Raw genomic sequence first — 23,264 nt, forward strand, 5'->3', positions numbered from 1 at the left:
GTCGAAATTGGATTATGACGTCTAAATGTTTTGTTTTCTTCTGAATTTTCCTATTGTGACGCCATGAAAAAAGGCGGCAATGCCTGATGACGTCGCATATAAAGAACACAAGTTTCTGAAATTCTTTGAAAATGAAGGATAAAAATCATTAGAGAAACAGATTCCAACACTATAACTCGTGTATTACGATATTTCTCCACTCTTGACCGTTAAATTTTAGTTTTTTAAAGTGCTCGGCAAGCCTCACGCTTTAAATAATAAAATTTAACTGTCTCGAGTGGAGAAATATCGTAATACACTTGTTGCAGTGTAGGAATCTATATATATCTAATTTGAAAAAAAATATTATTCATTGTAATTTCATGGACTTTATTGCATACTATGCATATACAATATATATCTAGACTGACTTTTAATAAGTCTTGGTTAACCTTTGAATCAAATGAAGGACAGGCATGAGAAATAAAGAGTACCATCGCAAAACATGAAAAATAAATAAGGGTAAAAACAAGATAAAAAATGTAAGAAATAAAACATCACAACACGAAATCATGTGAAATAGTTTGGCTAATTTTCCTTTAAATTGTTTGGAATTTTTGTTAAAAGTGGAAAATACAAAAGGGAGAATTAAAACCCTGAATTATATCTTAGACAGTATGACAAAAAACTAAATGAAAAGACACTAGATAAATAAGCTAAAAACTTAGCTGCACAAACCTTTTGCAAACTAGGAGTGATCTATTATCCAGGCAGATCCTGACTCACACGTGGCACATGATGCACTTTTAAAGATGTATTATATAAATGACAAACAATGCACATTTTATATATTAAAAAAAGAAAAATGTCTTAGATCAGGTAGCACCAAGTAGTAGTTTAGAAAGTATAGTTTCTTTTCAGCACATGCATGACCTTATTAAACACTACTTACTTTGGACAGATTGAAATCGGTCTTTACTGTCGCTGACTTTGGAGTGGAACATCCACAACATTCCCTTCATTGAACTATCAGGGTAAGAGACATAATATAAAGGATTTAAATCTAGTATTATTAACAATCAGACCAACATCAATTTAAGGTGGTACCCAACACTTCCACTAAAATTATTTTGGCTTATTTAATTTTTACATGCCCATCAAATTTTTGACTCCATCTGTCTGTCTGTCTGTCAGGCGTAAACATGTCACACTGTAACTTGAGAATGACTTATCTAAATTTCATGAAACTTAATATAGTTAATTTTTAAGATGGTCAAATGATCTGTATAATTTGGTGAAAATAAGATTTGAACTTTTTGAGTTACGGCACTTTGTAACTAAAACAGGGGGTGGTTTTTTTCACATGTGACTGTCGCACTGTATCTCAAAAATGATTCTTGATTATTGCTTAAAATTTTACACACTTCTTACTTACATGTATATTAATCTTAATATCTGTATAATTTTTGGTGATGATTCAAAATTTCATTTTTAAGTTATTGAGTATTTTGTAAAAAAGGGGGAGTTTTTTTTTACATGTTGCACCGTATCTTTAAAAAAAAGATTTATGATTATTGCTGAAAAATTTACACACTTCTTTGTTATATTAATCCAATGATCTGTATACTTTTTGGTGATGATTCAAAATTTCATTTTTGAGTTATTGAGTATATTGTAAAAAAGGGGGAGGGGGTTTTTACATGTCGTGCCGTTTCTCAAAAACAATTTATTATTATTGCTAAAAACTTTACACACTTCTTTGTTATATTAATCTAAAGATCTGTTTACTTTTTGGTTTTATTAAAAATTTTATTTTAGTGATATTTGTAAAAATTAAAAAAAAACACAGGGTGGTCCCTCCATGTCTCAAAAACAATAAATGGTTATTGCTGCAAACTTTCTCAGAAACTATTTATGATTATTGCATAAAACTTCCACACAAGACGTCAGGCATATCATGCGCTCATGGCCCAGCTGTTTATTACCAATTTTTTAGCTTTTATTGTAAAAAAAATACAGTTCCACAATTAAACTTTTTTTCATACTTTCAATAAAGATGAAAATAAACCAATCGGAATAAATTTCAATTAAAAAAACTATAGGTAGGTATTAATATAATAAAGTTTTATCATATTTTGATGCTTTTTTGTGTCAAATTTAAGATGCTGTCAATTTTTAAAGTTTGTGATTTTTCTCTTTTTTAAGAACATAGTGTATATTTTATTCAACTTCTTTGTTATAAATGATTAAATACATACATATCAAAGAAATTTGAAAGGAAAAAAGAGATATGAAATGTACATGTTTCTGCTGAAATCATTTCTTGTATCTTTCACCCATTTTCTCAAAATTTTGGCTAAAAATACTGCCTTGATATGTAATAAAATTTGAAAAATGGATTAATAACTCATAAACTACTCATTGTAAGTACAATTTTTTTTCACAGAGTTCAGTTTTATTATAACATTTTTTATTTTTAAATTCATTGATAATTTCCAGTTGTATCAACTATTTTGGAAATAATTTCAGAATGAGATTTCAACGAGACCGAAACATCTGAAGAATACATCTTTCAAGTAACTATGATATCACTTTGTATTAACTGCATTCCTGCTGAAAAAAAATATATTCCTAAGGCAATAGTAATTGGGAAAACAAAACTGATAAGATTCTTCATGAGGTCACATTTTTAAAACAAACTATTGAGTTATTTCCCTTATAACAGGAAAATAAGAAAACAGCAAACAGAAGATCAGCTACTGAAAGTTTTTAATGGCTCTAAATTTAATTACTAACCTCTTAAATTGTGTCAAATATTTTAACTTCAGTTACTGATAAATTAAAATAATCCATGTGTTTTGTCAGATTTGAATCTGATCAAACTATTCTTTATTTTGGTTTTATAGTTAAATGTCAGATTTCTATGAATCAATTGAAATATTTTAATAACATTACTTGACAATGGATTTCTTTTTTTTATTATATAGATATTGTCTATAAAAGATAAAAAAAAAAAAAAAAGAGCCCACTTTCATCTGATTAAAGTTGCATATTTTTGCATTTTTTGGTTCTATTCCCTCATTTTCTATGTACATTTTGAGATGTATATATAATATGTAAAATATATGTGTACAATGAATCTTATTTATTACATACATATAATAGCCTTACACAGATTTTATTTTTCGTTTTAGTTTGATGAAATTCTATTCAAAAGATTTGTCTATTATGTTGATTTCAATAATAAAAGAGTTTTGTAAATATAAATTTATTTGATAAAGAAAGGCCCGTATTGATGATGTCCCTTTAAGTTTGAAATCAGAATGAATACACATTGTTATGCATGGCGAAATATCTATATACGAATGTATACTTGATTTACCCAAAGCCTTTGAAAATAAATTTTGAATTCTATAGCAAATGATATGCATTTCTATAAAATATTGAAAAAAAATTGAATTATATGATGTATAGAAACCGAACAACAAATGAGGTAGTCAGTAAAATGATGTCATCTTATTTTTATTGGTTGTAAACAAAATATTATTAGAAGTGAAACTGAAGACTTTTCTTATATAAGGTTAGTGAGCTGTTTTCCTTTTATATTTCAGGGAAAGATGGTCTGAAGATACATATTATACAATAGATGATAAATTACTTCAATGACAGATGACATTTACAGATAATAGATAAACTCAATAATGGTAAACTCAATATTAAATGGTACCAGTGGTTTTTTTTTATAAGATATTGAGAATCTTATCTTTAGTTTTAAGTTTTTTATATGATTCATTATTCTTTGTCTAGTGTTTTTCCTGAAATTTTTTAAAAGTAGCAAATTTATTTTAAAAAGTTGAAAACATGCATGTATTGTTAATGAAGTTTTTCATAATAACTTATTGATCAACAGAAAAGTGGAGGACTATAAGTTTGAAAGAAAAGACAATTTAGCCTGTTAATACTGCCTTTTAAAGAAAGTCCTGAATAGGGGTAGATCCAAGATATTTGAAACAAGTGGTAAAATTTCATAAATCTGATTTCTGTGCTAGCAATTTTTTTACTAAAAATCATGTAAATAGTTTTTTTGTCAATCAAGGAGGGAAAAGGGGGGTTGGCATCCTCTACATCCTCTGGATCCGCCTGTGTTATTATGACAAAAGTGTCTTAAAAAGATGGGACATCAAGACTATACCTAAATACTCTTTGTTTCAAAATATCAATTAGAATAAAAAAAAATTAAAAGTAAATTTTGATTTTTGTCCATTACCTTTACAAGGTTTATAAGAGCTAATTTTCAGTCGTTATGAAAAATCATTTGGACATTGAAGCATTTAAGAAAATTAACAAATGGATAAGTTTTCATTCAAGAGCAAGAATTTTATATGAAAATAGCAGATCACTATTTAAATTTGAAAATGATAAGTAACATTTAAATCTAATCAAAATCTATTACAAAAGTTTTCAGTTACACTTTCCTAAGTTTATAAAGCAACAGAAGAATTTCCTAAAAGTTCAAATTATGCTCCTTGAATTCTCACATTGACATTAACAACACAACAGTTATTTCAGCTTATAGGGGACATTAAGTATGAACTGAAGTCCCTGCAGCAACTATAATTCATTCACTTTTTAAAATGATAAAGAATTTTTGGCTGTCAGACAATATATTATACAGATTGTTCTCTATATTTGACAATCTGTAATTCGCTTTATTGTCAGACACCGATTTGAATACACAATAGCCATTCAATTAATTCACTTATCTGATTTGTCTATGATTAAAGGTTATAATACTATTTGAAGAATGGACAATACAGTATGATAGAAAGTCTTCAACAAATACAACACTTTTAATTAGTTTCCATTACCCTTATGATATAAATCATTTCCCGTAAAGTCAGAGAAATGCCCGATTGATTCTGTTGTACTCTATCTACTGACAATCGTTTCACGTTTAAACTTCTATGTCATATCGGAACAGCATACAAAAGGTATGCTACATGATATACCACTCATTAATAAAGTTAAGTGCCAGGGACTTTTTTAAACAAGCTATATTTGGATATTACTGTTTTATCAATCATGGTAGGTTTTTGTTTTTGTCAATATTTATTTTTATGCAAACATGAAACAAGACGTCTCACATGAGATATAACACTTCTATTCATCAATCAATCCGTTATTTACTTTATATGCATAACACTTTGAGACACAAATTTTTAAAAGAATAAAAGAATTATAGTAAACTTGGAATTAGCATGTGTTCTTCCATTGATTGAAATTTCAAGCTTATGTAAAGCAGTCTTCATGATAAACCAACCAGTGAAAATGTTGCTGGGTCACCGAAAAGTTTTCTGAAAAAGTGTTCTCTCATTAGCCATAAAAATTAAATTTCTCACAACAGTATAAATTAAATGATTTTGCTGGATATGAATTAGAGAGTATATTATAAAGACTGTATATAGGATTATTTTTAAAATGTACTCTTGAGATTTACCACTTTTGAATGAACTCAAATACCAATTTCTGACAAATTAATCCGATTACTTATCTTTTGTTCTAGGTCCAATTTGTTATTATGTGTGTTGTATTTGTACAATTTTTATAAATGGTGTTGACACTGAACCACATTTGTGATAAAGTTGCCATTAATAAAATATAGGGGCAAATAACATGTAAATAATGTCTTATTTTAATTTTTAAGGTGCATGCTAAATGTTTTAAATAAACTCCTTATAGAGATCAGGATTAAAATGTTGTACGTGATTAACATACACACTGGTGGATCAAGAGGGGGCTTTTGGATGCCCTCTTTCTTTGGATTTTTTTTTTTAATCTTTAAAATTTAAGAAACCACACTTAATGTCACTCCTTCCTTTTGAGGTAAAGAACACCATATAAAATATCTGTTATATACATTCAAGATTGTTGGTCTGCTTTTAAAAGATGTACAAATATCCGCAGAAGAATATATTTAAACAGGGCCTAAACTAATAACCTAAACTGTTAAATACACTAATGCTGTTAGTCTCTATAGATAGATTTTATTACAATGAAGGTCACTATTATTGTACTAAGCTTTGTTTAGAACTCCAATGGTTGATTTTGTCAAGTACATAAAGATAAAAGGATTTACTTAATGATCTTGATGTGACATCTTGTCATGATTTTACGAATTCTGGGAGATAAAACAAAGTAAAGATTGATTATTGTATTAAATTTAAAGAGAAGTTTATCTTTTGAAAACAGGACCTTATAACATGCAATATGATTCACAATACATGCATTTTATCTTAAAGTATAATGGATAGGCATATTATGATGTAATAAATGAGTCTGTAATTCAGTAGTTGTTGTCTGTTGCTGAATATTATACTTGTTTTTTTGTTCATTATTTTGTACATAAATCAGGTGGCTAGTTTCTGAATTGAATGTTTTACATTTGTCATTTTGGGGTCTTTTATATCTGATTATGTTGTATGGATTTTACTCTTTGTTGAAGTCTTTACAGTGACCTATAGTTGTTAATTTCTGTGTCATTTGGTCTTTTAGAGAGTTGTCTCAATGGCAATCGTACCACATCTTCTTATCTTTATAAATAAGATTTCACCTAGAAGGAGAATGTACTTGTATCTTTCTAACAACTTTATCTTATTCTTTGAAGGTTGTACATGTGTTTGTTGAGGGTAATAATGTGGTGATAGACCATAGTAGTGAAGAAGGGGTCATTGGATGTATATCATCAATCAAATCTGGTCCCTGCTCACAGTATTACTACCGTATAGCGGGTTATTTTCGCGGGGTGCAAATTTTCGCTTATTTTCGCGGACAGAACTTAATCGCCAAAATAAATTCCGCCAAATTAAAAGTGTACATACAAAGGTATTAATAAAAGTTTTTAATCCGCCAAAATAATAACCGCCAAAATATTTCGTATACCTTGTTCAATGAAAATCGCGAAATTTTACACCCGCGAAAATAACCCGCTATACGGTATCTTTTTTTTATCATTTTGATAATGAAAAGTCAAGTCATAACTTTAATACCCTATAACAAATTTTGCTGGGGTACTGTAAATAATTGCTTTTTTTTTTTATTAATGCATATAATGTGACTGAGTTAGCATAGCAATAATAAGAACTTGTATTCTGAAATTGATTCATATATCTGTATGCAGTTTTTATTGAAATTGCAATAATCAATCTTGCAATTTTTTCTGAATTTACAGTACATTTTCTCTTGTTTGTCCATATGTTTGTTCATCCTGGATTTGTTTTTTGAAAGGGGGAGGTGATATTTTTTTGTTTTAATCCATTTTTCAGTATATTATGGTTGTATATCAGTGATATTTCACATTACAATTCTGTTTTATATTACACTTTATAGTTCAGCTACTAGAAGCTGATCTACAGTTCATGATTTAATAACTTGAAATTTATTACTCACATTAACTTCAATTATGATACATGTACATACATGATATAAATATCAAGGATAAATCATCCCTTCATCTTCTTTTATGGGAACTGTCCATTACATATATGAATATAATACATTTTTATTTTTTATATGTTTTTGTATGAAGGATAATATATAATGTTCATATACATATTGTCAACGCTTTAATCTTCCCAAGGAACTGAAAAAAGCTCTTTCCATTACATTTTCTTGTATAAAAACAGAAGATTGCTGCATTTGTCATTGTGCAGCATGATTTCCCATTCAAAATTACTATTGGTCAAGAAAACTTAGGTTGGCACAATGATAATTTTAGAAGAATATAATGATCTACAGACATATTGTTCAAGGGAGACAACCTTTTCTCTTTTTTTTGCCTATAATATCTCCCTTATACAACTTGATTACATGGTTTTTTTTAATTAAGAATTTTACTACATTGTACTAGTATTCTTTTAATGTAGCCAAACATTTGTTCTTCATATTATTTATAATAGTTTGAAAAGCTCTTATTCAAACAGGACTGTTGGATCTTCAATTTGCTTGAGTTATGGTTTTAATCCTATTTTCCTTTTATTCCAGCATTCTCCAAATAGTTATAAATGTCTCTATCAGTAATGGATGCATCTACATTACCCAGGGTTAATGACAAGGCTTTGGAATTTGAAGTTAATATAAAAGATGCACAGTTTAATTTGGAAGGCAAATATTTCCTCAGATTGTCTGTACAAAGTTTACATACAAAGGACTACAGTAAGATTCAAATAAAAGAAAGCGGTGTGCCATACTTTGAGAACCGATATGAAGGAGAGACAGACACGGTTGCACAGAAAGAAACAACAGCTATGGTCACATTTAGAGAAAAACAGTTTGTTTTTAGACTTCCAAAAGGTAAATTTATTTGACACTGACACTTTTTACCTACATAGGTTTTATATATAAATATATAACAGAAAAATCATGAAGGACGCTTATATTACTACTAGATTAGAACCAGTAGTTTGAGAAAAATTATTGTTGTTTTATTTATTTTCATTGATATCCATTTTTGACGTTTCATGAAGAATTTTATTTTTGTAAATACTGGATTTCATGGTATTGCAAAAATATTTTTACAAACCTATAGAAAATTTGTACTTTGTTGAATATTTATTTTGATTTGACCTATACCTATGAATTCACGAAAATTAGTGTCCCATGAATTTTAAGGAATCCACAGTAGTTTCTGTCTACACATTCCAATGACATGAGTATCCACGATTTCGTTACTTTGAATATTTATTTATTGTTGTCTGCAGATATCCATAAGCAGATATTATATTAAGTAAAAGAACAATTTATCAATTCATCTAATAGGTTAAGGCTGTGCAAAGTGGGTCTACCAATAACTAAAATAAGAATCAAAGGAAAAGAAGGTTAAGCTGTCAACAAAAAAATTTAAAAGTCATTTAGGTTGAAAATATGATCTAGAATAATAATCAAGGTTTTGATATATCAAGCCTTTAAATTTTAGTCTAAAAGATTTGTACCAAATATTTTTGTTCAGTTAATTACAAAAAAAATGGAATGAATATTGATTAACATATTGTTGGTTTTGATGTCCAGTGACAAAGGTTTTATACATGTTCAGGACAAGAACAAATTAACAATAAGTAAAATAGATAGGTCCTGAAGAGAGGTCATACAAAATAAACGTTGTTGAAATTTCAACTGTGTCTGGAAAATGAGGGTACTGTGGATTCATTATTTGTAATGGGAAACCAATTTTCGTTGATTTTTTGGGTACAGGTGAGCCATGAATTTAATTATACCCCCCCCGTTATTAGACCCCCGCTTTATACCCCCGCTTTAAAAAAGTGGGGGTAAACTGTTTTACCTCTGTCTGTCCGTCCGCAAGTCAGTCCGTCAGTCAGTCCGTCCCATGAATATTTTTTGTCACATTTTTCTCAGGAACTACAGTACAAGGATTTCTGAAATTTGGTTTCAGGGTTTATCTAAGTCAGCTATACCGTGTGATGCGTTTTCAGATTGATCATTTGACAACTTCCTGTTTTCCGAACACTTGTATGATTTTAAACATGATAGCCAAGTTGGAAATTTTCGTCACACTTTTCTCAGAAAGTACAATACAAGGATTTCTGAAATTTGGTTTCAGGGTTTATCTAAGTCAGCTATACCCTGTGATGCGTTTTCAGATTCATCACCCGACAACTTCCTGTTTACCGAACACTTGCATATTTTTACACTATTTATTTTTTCGTCGCATTTTTCTCAGGAACTACAATACAAGGATTTCTGAAATTTGGTTTCAGGGTTTATCTAAGTCAGCTATACAGTGTGATGCGTTTTCAGATTGATCACTTTACAACTTCCTGTTTACTGAACACTTGTATGATTTTACACATGAAAGCCAAGTTGAAAATTTTCGTCACACTTTTCTCAGGAACTACAATATAAGGATTTCTGAAATTTGGTTTCAGGATTTATATAAGTCAGCTATACCGTGTGATGTGTTTTCAGATTCATCAATCGACAACTTCCTGTTTAGGGAACACTTGCATATTTTACACTATTTATATTATCCACTTGTGGAGGGGGTATCATCAGTGAGCAGTAGCTCGCAGTTTCACTTGTTATTCAATGATATAGAATCTTTTCTCTGTGTTGAATGCAAACTTTAGTAAAATAAAGAAATTAAATGTCTATGAAAATGTAAGATTTTGTCAATCTTCTAAAATTGGTACCAACGAAAATAAATAAAATCCATAGTATATTGGATAAGAGCTGAAATTAAGTCTTGCATCAGGCCACCTATGGACCAAAAAGGGTTTGTTCTTGACATACAGAGAGCATAGCACTCTTTTTACAAAATGCTTCAAATTTAACTTCCCAAATCTTACTAGATATTACTGTGGACTTGTACATCCTGCATAGCTTAATGGATGAACCACTTTGGCAAGGGTTCAACTGCCTGTCAACCATATTTGTAATTCCTTGTCACTCTTAGGGAGATAAGTATCGACCATCTTTAAAGTTTGTGATCAAAATTGATGCCTTACATTTTTTTATGCCTGACCTATGATAGTATAGTGTCATTATGTTTTCTGGTCTGCGTCCGTTAATCAGTTCATTGTCCGTCGGTCGGTCTGTCCCACTTCAGGTTAAAGTTTTTGGGCAAGATAGTTTTTGATGAAGTTGGAAGTCCAATCAACTTGAAGCTTAGTACACATGTTCCCTGTGATATGATCTTTCTAATATCAAAATTAGATTTTTTACCCCAATTTCACATTCCATTGAACATAGAAATTATAGTGAGGATGAGGCATCTGTGAACTAGGGACACATTCTTATTTTTTTATATTTTAGGTTTTTGTATGAATGATAAAAATCATGATGTACATCTACTTGTGGAGGCATTTACCAGACCAAAGATTGGTGCAAAAGGTCGTAAAGTTGGCGAAGGAAAGTTTGCAATATATCCTCGTCCAAATGCTCCCCGGATTAAAGTAAATGTTGAACCTGGAGATGATTTCTATAATTATACAGACGTTATGTCACTTTTGAGGACAGTTAGTACAGACAGTGTTCAGATGCATTGTGGGAGAATCAGATGTACTTATGCTTTGAGGGAAGTTCTTACAGTAAAACCTAAATCTCCACCAAAGACACCTCCAAAATCACCTGTCAAAAAGCCTGTTTCAAAACAAAAAAGTCCAGAATTACGTGAAAAAGATGATAAAAACAGAACCAATAGATTAGAACCCCCACCGACAAACAGAACAATCACGCCCACAGATTCCTGGGGTGGCGACAATGTATCTATCAATGTTCCAGGTACTCCACCATTGCCACCACAGCTCGAAGGAAGAAAGGTAAAACAAATATTTTTATTTTACTGTATATTCATTTTTGTTCATGATTGCCAACTTTTCTTGGATATTAAGGTTTGTGGAACCTCCAAGGTTTTGGGTTAGTGCTTTCTAATTGGGAAATAAGTTAGTCTTGTATAATGCCAGAGATACATTGAAATAAAAAAAAAATCCTGACTTCTCAGACAATAACAAATATTCCATATTTAAATTATTTTCTAAAAACGTGAGGGACATTGCATTTCACAAACAGAATTGTAATACACATGTTTGTTAAGGAATGATCATCAATTTTTCATATTTTCTCGGCCATGATCAGAAGTTTTAAATCCCACTGTTTCACCTTACAGAAGTTTGCCTGGAAACTTTGTAAAAAAAAATGCCATGATATTTGATCCATTTGGAACTACATTATTATATATTGAAGGAACTTCTACTACAATGTACTAACAAAAAACCTGTAACTTATAATATTATGCTTCATCCTCTATCTCAGTTGAAAAATAGTACCTCATTAGATTAATAGTAACGAAAAAGCAAATTTGAACCACATTTTGTATATGTTTTATATTTCTCATTGAAAGGTGCATTTGAACAATATGCTTAAAGGAATTTCAAGAACTAGGTGAATGTAACTCAAGTACTGTATTCAATCCATGATCCTGTTAAATCTATAATTTTTCAGAAAAAAGTGAGATTTCATCTTATAAGCGTATTGGTATGAAATGGTTATGAATGTTCTTAATTTTTGTTTTTTTACTTTTATATTTGTTTCAATTGTTTTGTTTTTGTTTTACTTTATTTTAAATTTTATCATGACAGATAAGTTGTTTTACATGAACATGTTAATTGCCAAAAGAGCAGGAATTTTTGTGATTTACTAGTTTTTAAGTTTTTGAGTTTTTCATGATAAATAATACATGTACTTTAAACTTAAAGTCATAAGAAACCTCAAATCAAAAAAAATAATGCATATGTTTTTTATAACTCAATGGATAGTTTTCATTTTAAAACTTATGTACATATACTTTTTTCTGAAGAAAATTCTTTAATTTATTCATATTTAGAAGAAGTTCCAGCAACCAATTCCCCCGACATATTTTCCGTATGCAAAGTGACCTCAGTGTGACCCATCTCGTAAAAATCCGGTGATCACAATACGCATCGATGTCCTTAAAATAAACTATTATCTGAATTTACAATTAAACACATGCTCTCTTTCCATGCTTTTTTGTTTATTTTTTGTCGATTGTTGACAAACAGGTGACCATCGTTAAACTTCGGCTTCAAAACACGAACTTTAATTACCTGCCATATTTTCTAAACAACACTGACTGATTGAAAAAAAAATTGACGATTATACGAAATTTACACGAAAAAAATGATAAATTCGTGCACAGAAGACTAAGTTTATGATGTTTGTATGCATTGGTTCAAGATTTGGAAGAACATAATTTTTCACCGGTCACTCGTTTCTTATGTCTTTAATGTAAAACATTGCAATATGAAATTGAAAAACTTATTAACTGTTGACAGACATTTTCAATCAAGCTGTAGCTGTTCAACTGCTTAAAATATTTGTATTTATAAAGTAACAAAACATTTTTGTTAACTAGAATTTCTAATGTTTTCAAATATTTGTTGTATAGTGGAAAACATATTTCTTTGTTGTAAGAAATACTTCATTTAAGTAAGTGTAGATCATTTGAAATATGTATTTGTAGATTCCTGAAGACCCATTACAAGACAAAGACAGGCATAGTTTTGAGATCAGTAAAAGTTACAGACATGTATCTCGCAAAGGAAAAGAACAAATTGATGTCATACTCCATGGTGCTAGTAATTTACCCACAACTCCTGATGGCCAGCTTCCTGTTCCATTTGGTGTAGTGTAAGTATAGAGATATCATACTCCATGGTAGTAGCAGACGTCTTAATTCTCATATGATATAAAGTTGTCCTTATGCTCCTTTCCCTCAATTAAGCGTCATGAAAAGATGTCATACTCCTCAAATAAAGTAGTTCTACAAAATTCTTCTCATACTAACCATGAAATCATAGAGATGATATATACTTCTCAAATTCTACTTAGAGTCAACCTTATTGATCTGACGTCATAAAAAAAAAGCCTTCTACTCTATGATGGAAAATTTTGTTTGTTTATAAGTTTTTTGGATGAACTAGGACATGGATTTAAGATCAATTCAACATTCTAACAGAAAAATTTACTACAAAATTCAATATGTATACTTTACCAAATTTCCAATAGTAATTTGAACTTTATAATCACTTTTGTTCAAGTTATTTTAAAAAAGATCAAGTTTTTGTTGGTCTGTCACGGAATGGAAGTTCCTTCATAATGTAAGTTCCAAATGGAAAAAATATTCTGGAATATTACTTCCACAGGAAAAAATATTCTGGAATATTACTTCCACAGGAATAAATGTTACAGTAGATGTTCCTAACAGAATAAATAGTATAGAATATTTGTTCCATCAGGTACAGGTATTATGACATTGTTTATAATAAAGTTTCCACTGGAACTTCTGTACGGTGGAACAAATATACGTTGACAACTCCAGTGTCACACATTGAGGCCAGTTCATTATGATGTAAAAAGTTATCATGGAAACTTTCAGGAAAAGTAAAACAGATGATGACAAGAATGTGAAAACTGGTGCTTCAACACATACATCACTGAGACCTACAACGGCTCCCTCCTGGGAAGAACTAGTCACTGTGAATTTTGAAGAGAAATCAGCTGCTGATGAAGGTAGGTTTTCTTCTATCCTATTATAAGTCTTGAAGTATGTAATTCCCCTTTTTATGCCCCACCTAAGATAGTAGAGGGGCATTATGTTTTCTGGTCTGTGTGTCCGTCCATTCGATCGTCTGTCTGTTCTTTTGTCTGTCCTGTTTCAGGTTAAAGTTTTTGGTCAAGGTAGTTTTTGATGAAGTTGAAGTCCAAAAAACTTGAAACTAAGTACACATATTTCCTATGATATGATCTTTCTAATTTTAGTACCAAAAAAGAGTTTTTACCCCAATTTCACTGATCACTGAACATAGAAAATGATAGTTAGAGTGGGGCATCAGTGTACTGAGGACACATTTTTGTTTTCATATATTGTTATACCTAAAGATTATTTTTGTTCTTGTCATTTTTGGACTGTCTTGGTTTTTAAAGAAACTGATATTCCTGCATTAGTCATTAATACAGAATATTTTGTTGTCTGATTTAAAAAAAAAAAAAAAAAGGAGTCATTTGCAATTGTATGAAGTTAAAACTAATTTTTGTTTGATTGTATGGGGAGAAAACAAATTGTATAGTTTGGATTATCTTTATATTTTTTTCAGAAACAATATACAATAGATATTTTGGTAATATATAATGACTAAATGTGTGATCTTATTTACATATCATTGTTGTGTATTTGTATGAGTGATGAGATTGCAGTGTTTTTATTACAAGCTTTTAACTTTTTGTCCAAGTTTGTTTGCTCACCTGGTCTGAAGATCAATATGAGAGTTTGCCATTATGTATAGAATAATAGGTAGTTTCCTTTTTGATACTGACTATATCATGTGGTATATCTAGACGAGCCTGTTAGGGCAAGTTAAGATATTCAACATGATATCGTCAGTATCAAAAACGAAACTACCTATTATTCTGTTTATCAGTAATCATGACGTCACACAATGTTATGGTGTCATGCAATGTATTGCCTAATATTTTCAGTGATACAGCCAGTACGTTGATACTCAAGAATATTAGGCAGTGAGATCAGAGGGAAAATATACGAATTACCGATAATTTGAGGTATTCATCCCTTGTATCTTTTGTTGTCTGTAATTCATTAACTTTTACAAAGATAAAATTTGGCTTCAATCATTAATGGGGTATCTAGTTTAAAATGTGTACCCAATGACCTCACCTGTTGGCTTTCATTGCAAAAAATGTTGGTTTTTTTTTGTGTCCATTATTTTGAAAAACTATAACTTGCAAAAATGATCAGCAAGATAAGGTCTACAGACGAGTCAAACATATAGGAATCATTAGTCTACACCTTATTGAAGGTATTTTCCCACAATTATTTTCTATTTTTACCTACTACAAATGTATTTTAAAAACTATAATAGATAAATAGAGACTTTCTAAGTCAAAATGATAATTATCCTTATTTAAGTTATTGCCCTTTAAGCTGGGGTCACACATTCACGATTTTTACTGCCGTCCTTGACAGGACCATTCCCGATTAAAATTTGTCAAAAGTCTGATCAAGATCCTGTGAATCGTGGATGGAAATTCGATTTGTATCTTTCGCCAGGTAAAATTCGACCGAGTCTGTCACGACTGCGTCCCGATTCTACCGAATGTAATCCGACAGAGATCAGATAGTGACAAGACAGTGAACCGACGCTGACGGAAGTTATCCGTTCGAAAACTGTCGGCATAATCGGGATGATCAGGTACTGTCGGAACGTAATCCTATCACGGTCCGCTCTATCGCATTGCAAACGGCTTTGTCTGGTCTCAGTCGTATTGTATTCTGTTATTGTCGGGACTCCTCCAGATCATTCCCGTTCCACAGGACACCGTCCCGAATACACAGAACATTGTTAGGAATTCGATCCGATACAGCAGAATCTGTCACGACATAGGCACGATTGTAATCCGACGAGACAAAATCGGCTGAGTTTCCCCGAATGTTACGGGACGCACCTAACTGTCGGGGTGCTTTGCCGAACTATTCGGACCCTTCCCGACCAGTAGGAATCTGTTACGAACTTAAACGACTGCGTTCAGACAATAATAGGACATTCCAGATAATTGAGGATACTAATCCGACTTTTTCACTTTTCGTGTCGTATCGCTGTCTGATCTCAAACGGGAGCAATAATCGGCAATGTGTGAACCCCGCATTAATGAGAGTTTTCTTTTTGTCTTTGTTTTGAAAACTAAAGTAGATTGATATGGTCAACTATACATGATGGCAAACAATCTTTCTTAGTAATATACTATGAGTCAGTGGAGTTTCATTTACAAAGTGTCTTTGATGGATAAAAAATACAAAAGAAATATTATCATACCCCAAGTGTTTTTTTTAAAGCATTAACTAAGTGTTGAAAATCTTAATACCATTTTGTTTTCATCTGGTATTAACACTCTCTGCAGCTCTGATGAGTAAGTATTGGCTTTTGAGTGATTCATACTGAAGGGACCCTTTTTTTTGTTTGTTTGTAGTAACCCTTAACCCAAAAAACGGTTTAAAAGATGAAATGATAAAAACTGGGTTGCATTAAAATATATAAGAAGAAAATAACACATTCAAACAGCATTATTGGCAATAACAACTCTCAGATACTGTATTTTACATATTGTATGATAAATTAATAGTTACTTTTTAAAACATTTTATAGTAAATCTTCCTGTGACTTTACATTTACTGTAAATAAGAATGAAAATAATAAGTTTTTGACTTTTCCTTTACAGTACTGACAATAATAGCAGCTGATCATCCTTCTAAAGAGATGCTTGTTAAATATGAAATACCAATATCATATCTACAGCCATTCCATCAGTATCATCTAGAACTAATCAAGGTATACAGTGACCTAGAGTTGTTAATTTCTGTGTCATTTTGGTCTCTTGTGGAGAGTTGTCTCATTGGCTATCATACCACATCTTCTTATCAGTGTCTTGGATTTTTCATACATGGTGATGGCGCATATGATTCAGGATTAACCATCACTAGGTCTGTAAATAAGGAACTTAGGGACAACATCAAAAGATTGATGTAGGATAAAAAACTTAAATCAAATATTTTGGGGGTGGGGGTGGGGGGTTCAACATTGCTCCAAGTTTTGTTAATCCAAAATCGAGTTTAAATAATGATAAATGCTACTTGATACAAAAAGAAAATATAACTGAACATTTTGGTAACTTCAAAAAATCAGTTTTCTAAATTTAGATGCTTTGAACCCTACATTTATTTTGCATTATATAATGACATATAACACATTTAATATTGTGAATGTTTAGAGACTATTTAAGGAATTCCCAAAATTTAATTTCAATCGCTCAACATAAATATTATGAATGTTTCAGCCTGTTAAAGGAATTCCTAATGGAGTGAAAACATATGTTACTATCACCAGGAAAACAATGCATCTACCAAAAGACCCATCCTCACCTGATTATCTGGCTTTAGAGGTAAGTTACATGTTGGAATTACTATCATTCCAGATAGATAATTTTTGCAATGATTTGCAGAATTTTATGCTATACTGTAAATTTAGAAATTATTGCGTGCATTTATTATTGCGATTTTGTCATTTTAGACCAGAATGCGATTTTTATTTTTGCGAAATTCAGAAAAATCCTGTTTGATTCATATTAAAAAACTTTTAATGCGAGTTTGAATTATTGTGATGATAAATCTGTCACATTTTTCACAATAATAAAAACATCGCAATAATTTCTGACTTTACAGTATTTAGAAAACAGAGATACAGTTTCAGCCAAAAGGTGCATACATTTTTTTATAAGGAAGATCAAATTTATGCTTAAATTTATTCATTTAAATGATTGTAGCAGAGGTTTTTTTAACAATATATATAGATTTCAAGAAATAAAGAATCCTTTTTGACTGAGACCTAAATTTGACGAAAGCTAATTATCTCCCTTGTATAATTTTTAGGCTACTCTGAGATCTGTACAGAAACCATTACAGATTGTGGCAGATGTTTTTTAACAATATATATAGATTTCGAGAAATAAAGAATCCTTTTTGACTGAGACCTAAATTTGAAGAAAGCTAATTATCTCCCTTGTATTATTTTTAGGCTACTTTAAGATCTGTACAGAAACCATTACAGACAGCTAAAGGTCCATTGATAGCAGTAGCTAGGGTTATTCCTGATTACTATAATTACAAGTATGTATCAAAAATATTTTGATTATTCTGCTTATAAAACGTTTTTTTGCAATTGCAGGTTTTTATGTTTTTTTACAATCTTATCTATTAATAAGATGTGATAACTTTTAAAACTTATCCCTTCTGTAGAGAAAAAGATACTTTGAAAAAAAATATTGACAAATTATAAGGCTTTACCAGAAATTTGATTTAAAAGAAGGATTAGCTTTTCATTAATGTTTCTTTATTGTAAAAGAATATTGTCAATTTCATGATAAAATTGGAAAACAAGATGGCTCTTGTATAGCTTAACTACCTCATTACCCATGTTACCAGTTCAAAACTTCATAATCTGATTATTTGAGACTCAATTTTAGACACTACTTAAGGAAAAAATGCAACATCCTACAGTTTCATATCATGATTTTTGTACTTAGCAATAGTATTGTCTTGTATATCATATTTTAGGAACAATCAGCTGCTTACCAATCCTAGATCAGCTGGTGTCACTATGAACAGCGTTACCTTCCCAAATCCTCATCCATCATCATTTAGTGTTCCTCCTAGAAGTATGCATGGCTATCCTCAGGTAGAGTATTTCTTATCATTGCTTTAATCTTTCACAGTATTTCAATTTGGTTTTTGATTATCTTAACAGTATACACTGATTTCAATATCATACTTTTATTTTTAACCGGATTTTTGTGACAAAAATGTTGGTTATTGATTTGGGGATGTACGGCAGGCGGCCCTGCGGGCGGTCGGTCGTGCAGCAATCAAATGTTGTCCGTGCATTAACTCATGAACCGTATAACCAAAGCTTTTAAAATTTAAATAATGTTGTTACTGACAACTAAATGAAGGTCAAGTTCAATAATGGCGATTTTGACTTTTTCCGTTCAGGAGTTATGGTTCTTGAAAGATTGAAAAATGGAGTTTCCAGTCGTGTCCGTGCATTTACGCATGAACTGTTGTTACTAATGACAAAATGGAGATCAAGATCAATAATGACAAATTTGACTTTTACCGTTCAGGAGTTATGGTTCTTGAAAGATTGGAAAATGGCATTTCCATTCACGTTGATGCATTTGCTCATGAACCATTCAATCTAAGCTTTTCAAATTTTAATATGTTGATACTGATGACAAAATGGAGGTCAAATTTGATATTGGCGATTTTCACTTTCACCATTCTTCAGTAATGGTTCTTGTGATATTGCCAGGACACAAATAAATATAAATAAATCCCATTTGCTGTCGTTGTGACAGCCTCTTGTTTTAGTTTATTAAGTGGATCCGTTCCTATTCCCCCTCCCCCCAAAAAAATAATTATGGAGCAGCACATCAAAATCCCCTTAAAAAATAAACCTAAAGAGATAGAAAAGTTTGTATAAGCAAGCAAACGATTGTAAAGAGAATTTTAATATACACATGTCCAAAACTGTATACAATTTATATCTTGATAACACAAGAGTATTTTAAAACATTTTCATATTAGATAAGCTTGCCAGGTAGACCTGATGTTCAGCCTGAATGGAATCATCCTTATTTATTCTGTGAAGAAAGAGACAAAGCAACAATGTTTACACCAAGTGCAGCCTTAGTTCTAGAATATTATGAAGCAAGTGCAGGTAAGTTATTATTATGCAAGACAAGACAAGACAATATTTTATTTAAGTCTCACCTCTTCATTATATAAAACATACAAACAGTTGATAAAACAAAATCATAAAACATACAAGAGCCACTCTAAAAAGAGTTATGAGAGACTCAGTGGCCATGATATTAACGTTAGCAGTAGGCTATAGCAGTTCTTTGAAAATTCAACATTTGTCCACACTATATGTCTTGATTCTTATAAAATAGAGTTGTGTTTTTGGTTAATGATGTAAGGGTTATAATAGAGAATTTCATTTCAGATCTTTTAAAATCTTTCAAATATGAACCCACAAGCACACTATTATTGCAGAAGTAAGTCTATTCATATGTATGCCTGAGATACAGATCTCTTAACTTGTCATCTCAGAGGCTCTCACAGGGTACCCCCTCAGGTCGCAAGGTCACTTTAAAATTCGTCGAGAGGTCATTTTTAAGGGAAATGTACATGTCGCAGGTTGTTTTTCCCAACACAGTATTGAAGTCGGTCGGAGATCGTTTTTTCCAAATTTTACAGGTCCCAGGTCCTTTTTAGAACGTTTTTAAAACCCTCAGGTCAGAAGTCGCCTCTAAAAGGCCCAGAGGTCGCAGGTCATTTTTGACCCTGCGGGACTCTCATCTAATTTCAAGTCATCCATGCTAGGTTGTTTGTAAACTGGACCCCTGTTGTGTTCACTTATCGCTACACTGACAACAGGTATGGCCTTAATCCCGTGGTCAGAATTCTGACCACGGGATTTAATAATTTCGACGAGACAAGTACATCATGGGCTATGTTTAATTATAAATTGTACTGATAGCAAATCAAAGAAAAATTAGCACATTTATTACCCTACTGAGTTCTTAAGGAACAAAAGATACCGGCTCAGTTTGTCAAGAACGTGTAAACGCGCTCATTAGTCATTTATCTGCGCTACTACCATGGGGTTAATTAACAGATACTTGTTTATTTTGCGGCATCGCAGTATTAACATTTGATTTCAATTTCCTATCACTTTAATTGGCCAATTTTATAAGCAAATCGTTGAATTTGTAAGAGTCGTCTAACTAATGCCAATGTGACAATAGCTCCAACCCGTTCCTTCGGTGCAAAGCTATAGATAGAAAGGCGGACTAGTTTAGGTTGTTTGGTGGTGTATATTATTTTCATCCTCTTCAATATAATTTCAGTTAATTACTTTCTTTAATAATTAATTATGAAGACAGGAATATGCATTTGGAAGGAAATAAATAATTCATTCATCTGATTACTTTCCAGCTATGTCTGATCAGTTTTGGAAGATGGTCAGTCCTGTTGGGTTTTCAGCTGTACCACTAGACAAAGATATGTATACAGAACTCACTAACAACAGAGCTAAACAAGGATTAAGAATAGATGGAGTACCTATCCAGGTATGTACTATTAAAAATCATTTAGCAATTAAAAACAAGTGTTAGATATTTTTTTCAAACCAAAAGCATTTTTGAGTGCTATTACAAACAATTGAAGCATAAAGAGTACTGTTTGTTACTATTTGTTGAGCATGTGACTTTTGTCATAAAAGTGAGTTATAGTGATCCTACATTAACAACTTTCTTAAACTATCCTGGATATCTACCAAAGTTGGACATAAGCTTGTTTGTGATCATAAGATAGTGTCCAGAGGTAAATTTTATATAAAAAAAGTTCTGTTTATTCCTATTTTACTTATAACTGTACTTAGTTTTTCTGACAGTTAACAATACATTCCCTCTGTGGTTAAAGTTTTAAGAATTTTAATAACTTCCTTTAACTTTCCTGGATTTGTACCAACATGAACAGAAACATATTCATGATCAAAACCATAACTGTCAACCTATGAAAATAAAAATGCATTGAAGAGTAAAATCTCAGGTCATTTTGCGTACAAACTTTTCCCAGCTGAATTTTGACAAAAGCTAGTATCTAGAAGCAATTTGTTTAAAGTTTTTTTCCTATTTTCTGTATCTTAATCAAAAATGGACTAAGTTTTTCTTCCAGCTAACATTAAATAAAGTCTGCAGTTAAGGAATTCTTTAATATATTTTGGTAAATATAGCTCAACATGCAGACTTCTTATACGTTCAGGTATTTCACATCTAATTTTTTTATGGAAATATTCTTTATAAAGCACAAAGGTGTCAGTATTCACCTCAGAAACTTACAAAACCTTTGAATAGACTTATTTAGAAGGGATATAATTACGATACTGTTGTCAAGTCATTAAAGATTGCATATTTTGGCGTTAATATTGAGTCACTGATAAGGTCTTTGCGTCGGAACTAAACACTTTTATTCTAAAAACAGTTGTTGGCATGACACGGGTTATGTTCTTCTCATATATGTTATGATGGTATGATACTAAACCCCTAACGGGAAGGATTGTGCCTGCGCGCGATGTTCATATGATGAAATCATAATCTTTCAGTCAGTTTAATTGAAGTCTGGAGCTGGCATGTCAGTTAACTGCTAGTAGTCTGTTGTTATTTATGTATTATTGTCATTTTGTTTATTTTCTTTGGTTACATCTTCTGACATCAGACTCAGACAAGTTTCTCTTGAACTGAATTTTAATGTGCGTATTGTTATGCGTTTACTTTTCTACATTGGTAAGAGGTATAGGGGGAGGGTTGAGATCTCACAGTCATGTTTAACCCCGCCGCATTTTTGCGCCTGTCCCAAGTCAGGAGACTCTGGCCTTTGTTAGTCTTGTATTATTTTAATTTTAGTTTCTTGTGTACAATTTGGAAATTAGTATGGCGTTCATTATCACTGAACTAGTATATATTTGTTTAGGGACCAGCTGAAGGACGCCTCCGGGTGCGGGAATTTCTAGCTACATTGAAGACCTGTTGGTGACCTTCTGCTGTTGTTTTTTTATTTGGTCGGGTTGTTGTCTCTTTGACACATTCCCCATTTCCATTCTCAATTTTATTTAATATTTGTTTCCCCATTTTTGTTGAACCTGCAACTAACAGCAAAAGTAGGCATGCCTATAATGGTTTACTTTTTAAATTGTTATTTGGATGGAGAGTTGTCTCATTGGCACTCACACCACATCTTCCTATATCTATGAAACTGGGTTCCACATGACCCTAACAAATTCTTTTTATTAGAATTTAGGAAAACAATAGAAAATCGACTCACATTTTGTGCTTAGTAAAGCTTTAAATACTTACAAAACTTTATTTTTAGTTTAACGCAGGTTTTGTGCATTGCTTATTACTATTTCATGTTTGAAGGGTTATATAATGTATTTTTTATCTGATCTAAAAGTCATCTAAAAAAGTAAGTAAATTTGCATATAGTCATGCTAGAAACATAGTAGATAGTTTGATTTATCCCTCTTTATTTTTATTTTTGATACTAGTATATTACTCTCCTTCTC

General features: G+C 31.2%; 1 protein-coding gene across 1 annotated transcript in view; it reads left to right on the top strand.

The window, feature by feature from the left end:
- The first annotated feature begins 4,922 nt into the window (after nt 1-4,922).
- LOC134724864 (coiled-coil domain-containing protein 33-like) overlaps nt 4,923-23,264 on the top strand; it is a 33,003-nt gene continuing 14,661 nt past the window's right edge. Inside the window, exons 1-11 of the mRNA XM_063588174.1 lie at nt 4,923-5,064; nt 8,020-8,328; nt 10,804-11,309; nt 13,031-13,197; nt 13,946-14,079; nt 16,801-16,910; nt 17,416-17,520; nt 18,153-18,244; nt 18,692-18,812; nt 19,721-19,853; nt 21,137-21,270. Coding sequence (XP_063444244.1) covers nt 8,040-8,328; nt 10,804-11,309; nt 13,031-13,197; nt 13,946-14,079; nt 16,801-16,910; nt 17,416-17,520; nt 18,153-18,244; nt 18,692-18,812; nt 19,721-19,853; nt 21,137-21,270 — 1,791 coding nt within the window. The 5' untranslated portion in view covers nt 4,923-5,064; nt 8,020-8,039. The remainder of the gene's footprint in view (nt 5,065-8,019; nt 8,329-10,803; nt 11,310-13,030; nt 13,198-13,945; nt 14,080-16,800; nt 16,911-17,415; nt 17,521-18,152; nt 18,245-18,691; nt 18,813-19,720; nt 19,854-21,136; nt 21,271-23,264) is intronic.

Source organism: Mytilus trossulus, chromosome 7 (genome assembly GCF_036588685.1).
Source record: "Mytilus trossulus isolate FHL-02 chromosome 7, PNRI_Mtr1.1.1.hap1, whole genome shotgun sequence".
Lineage (NCBI taxonomy): Eukaryota > Metazoa > Mollusca > Bivalvia > Mytilida > Mytilidae > Mytilus > Mytilus trossulus.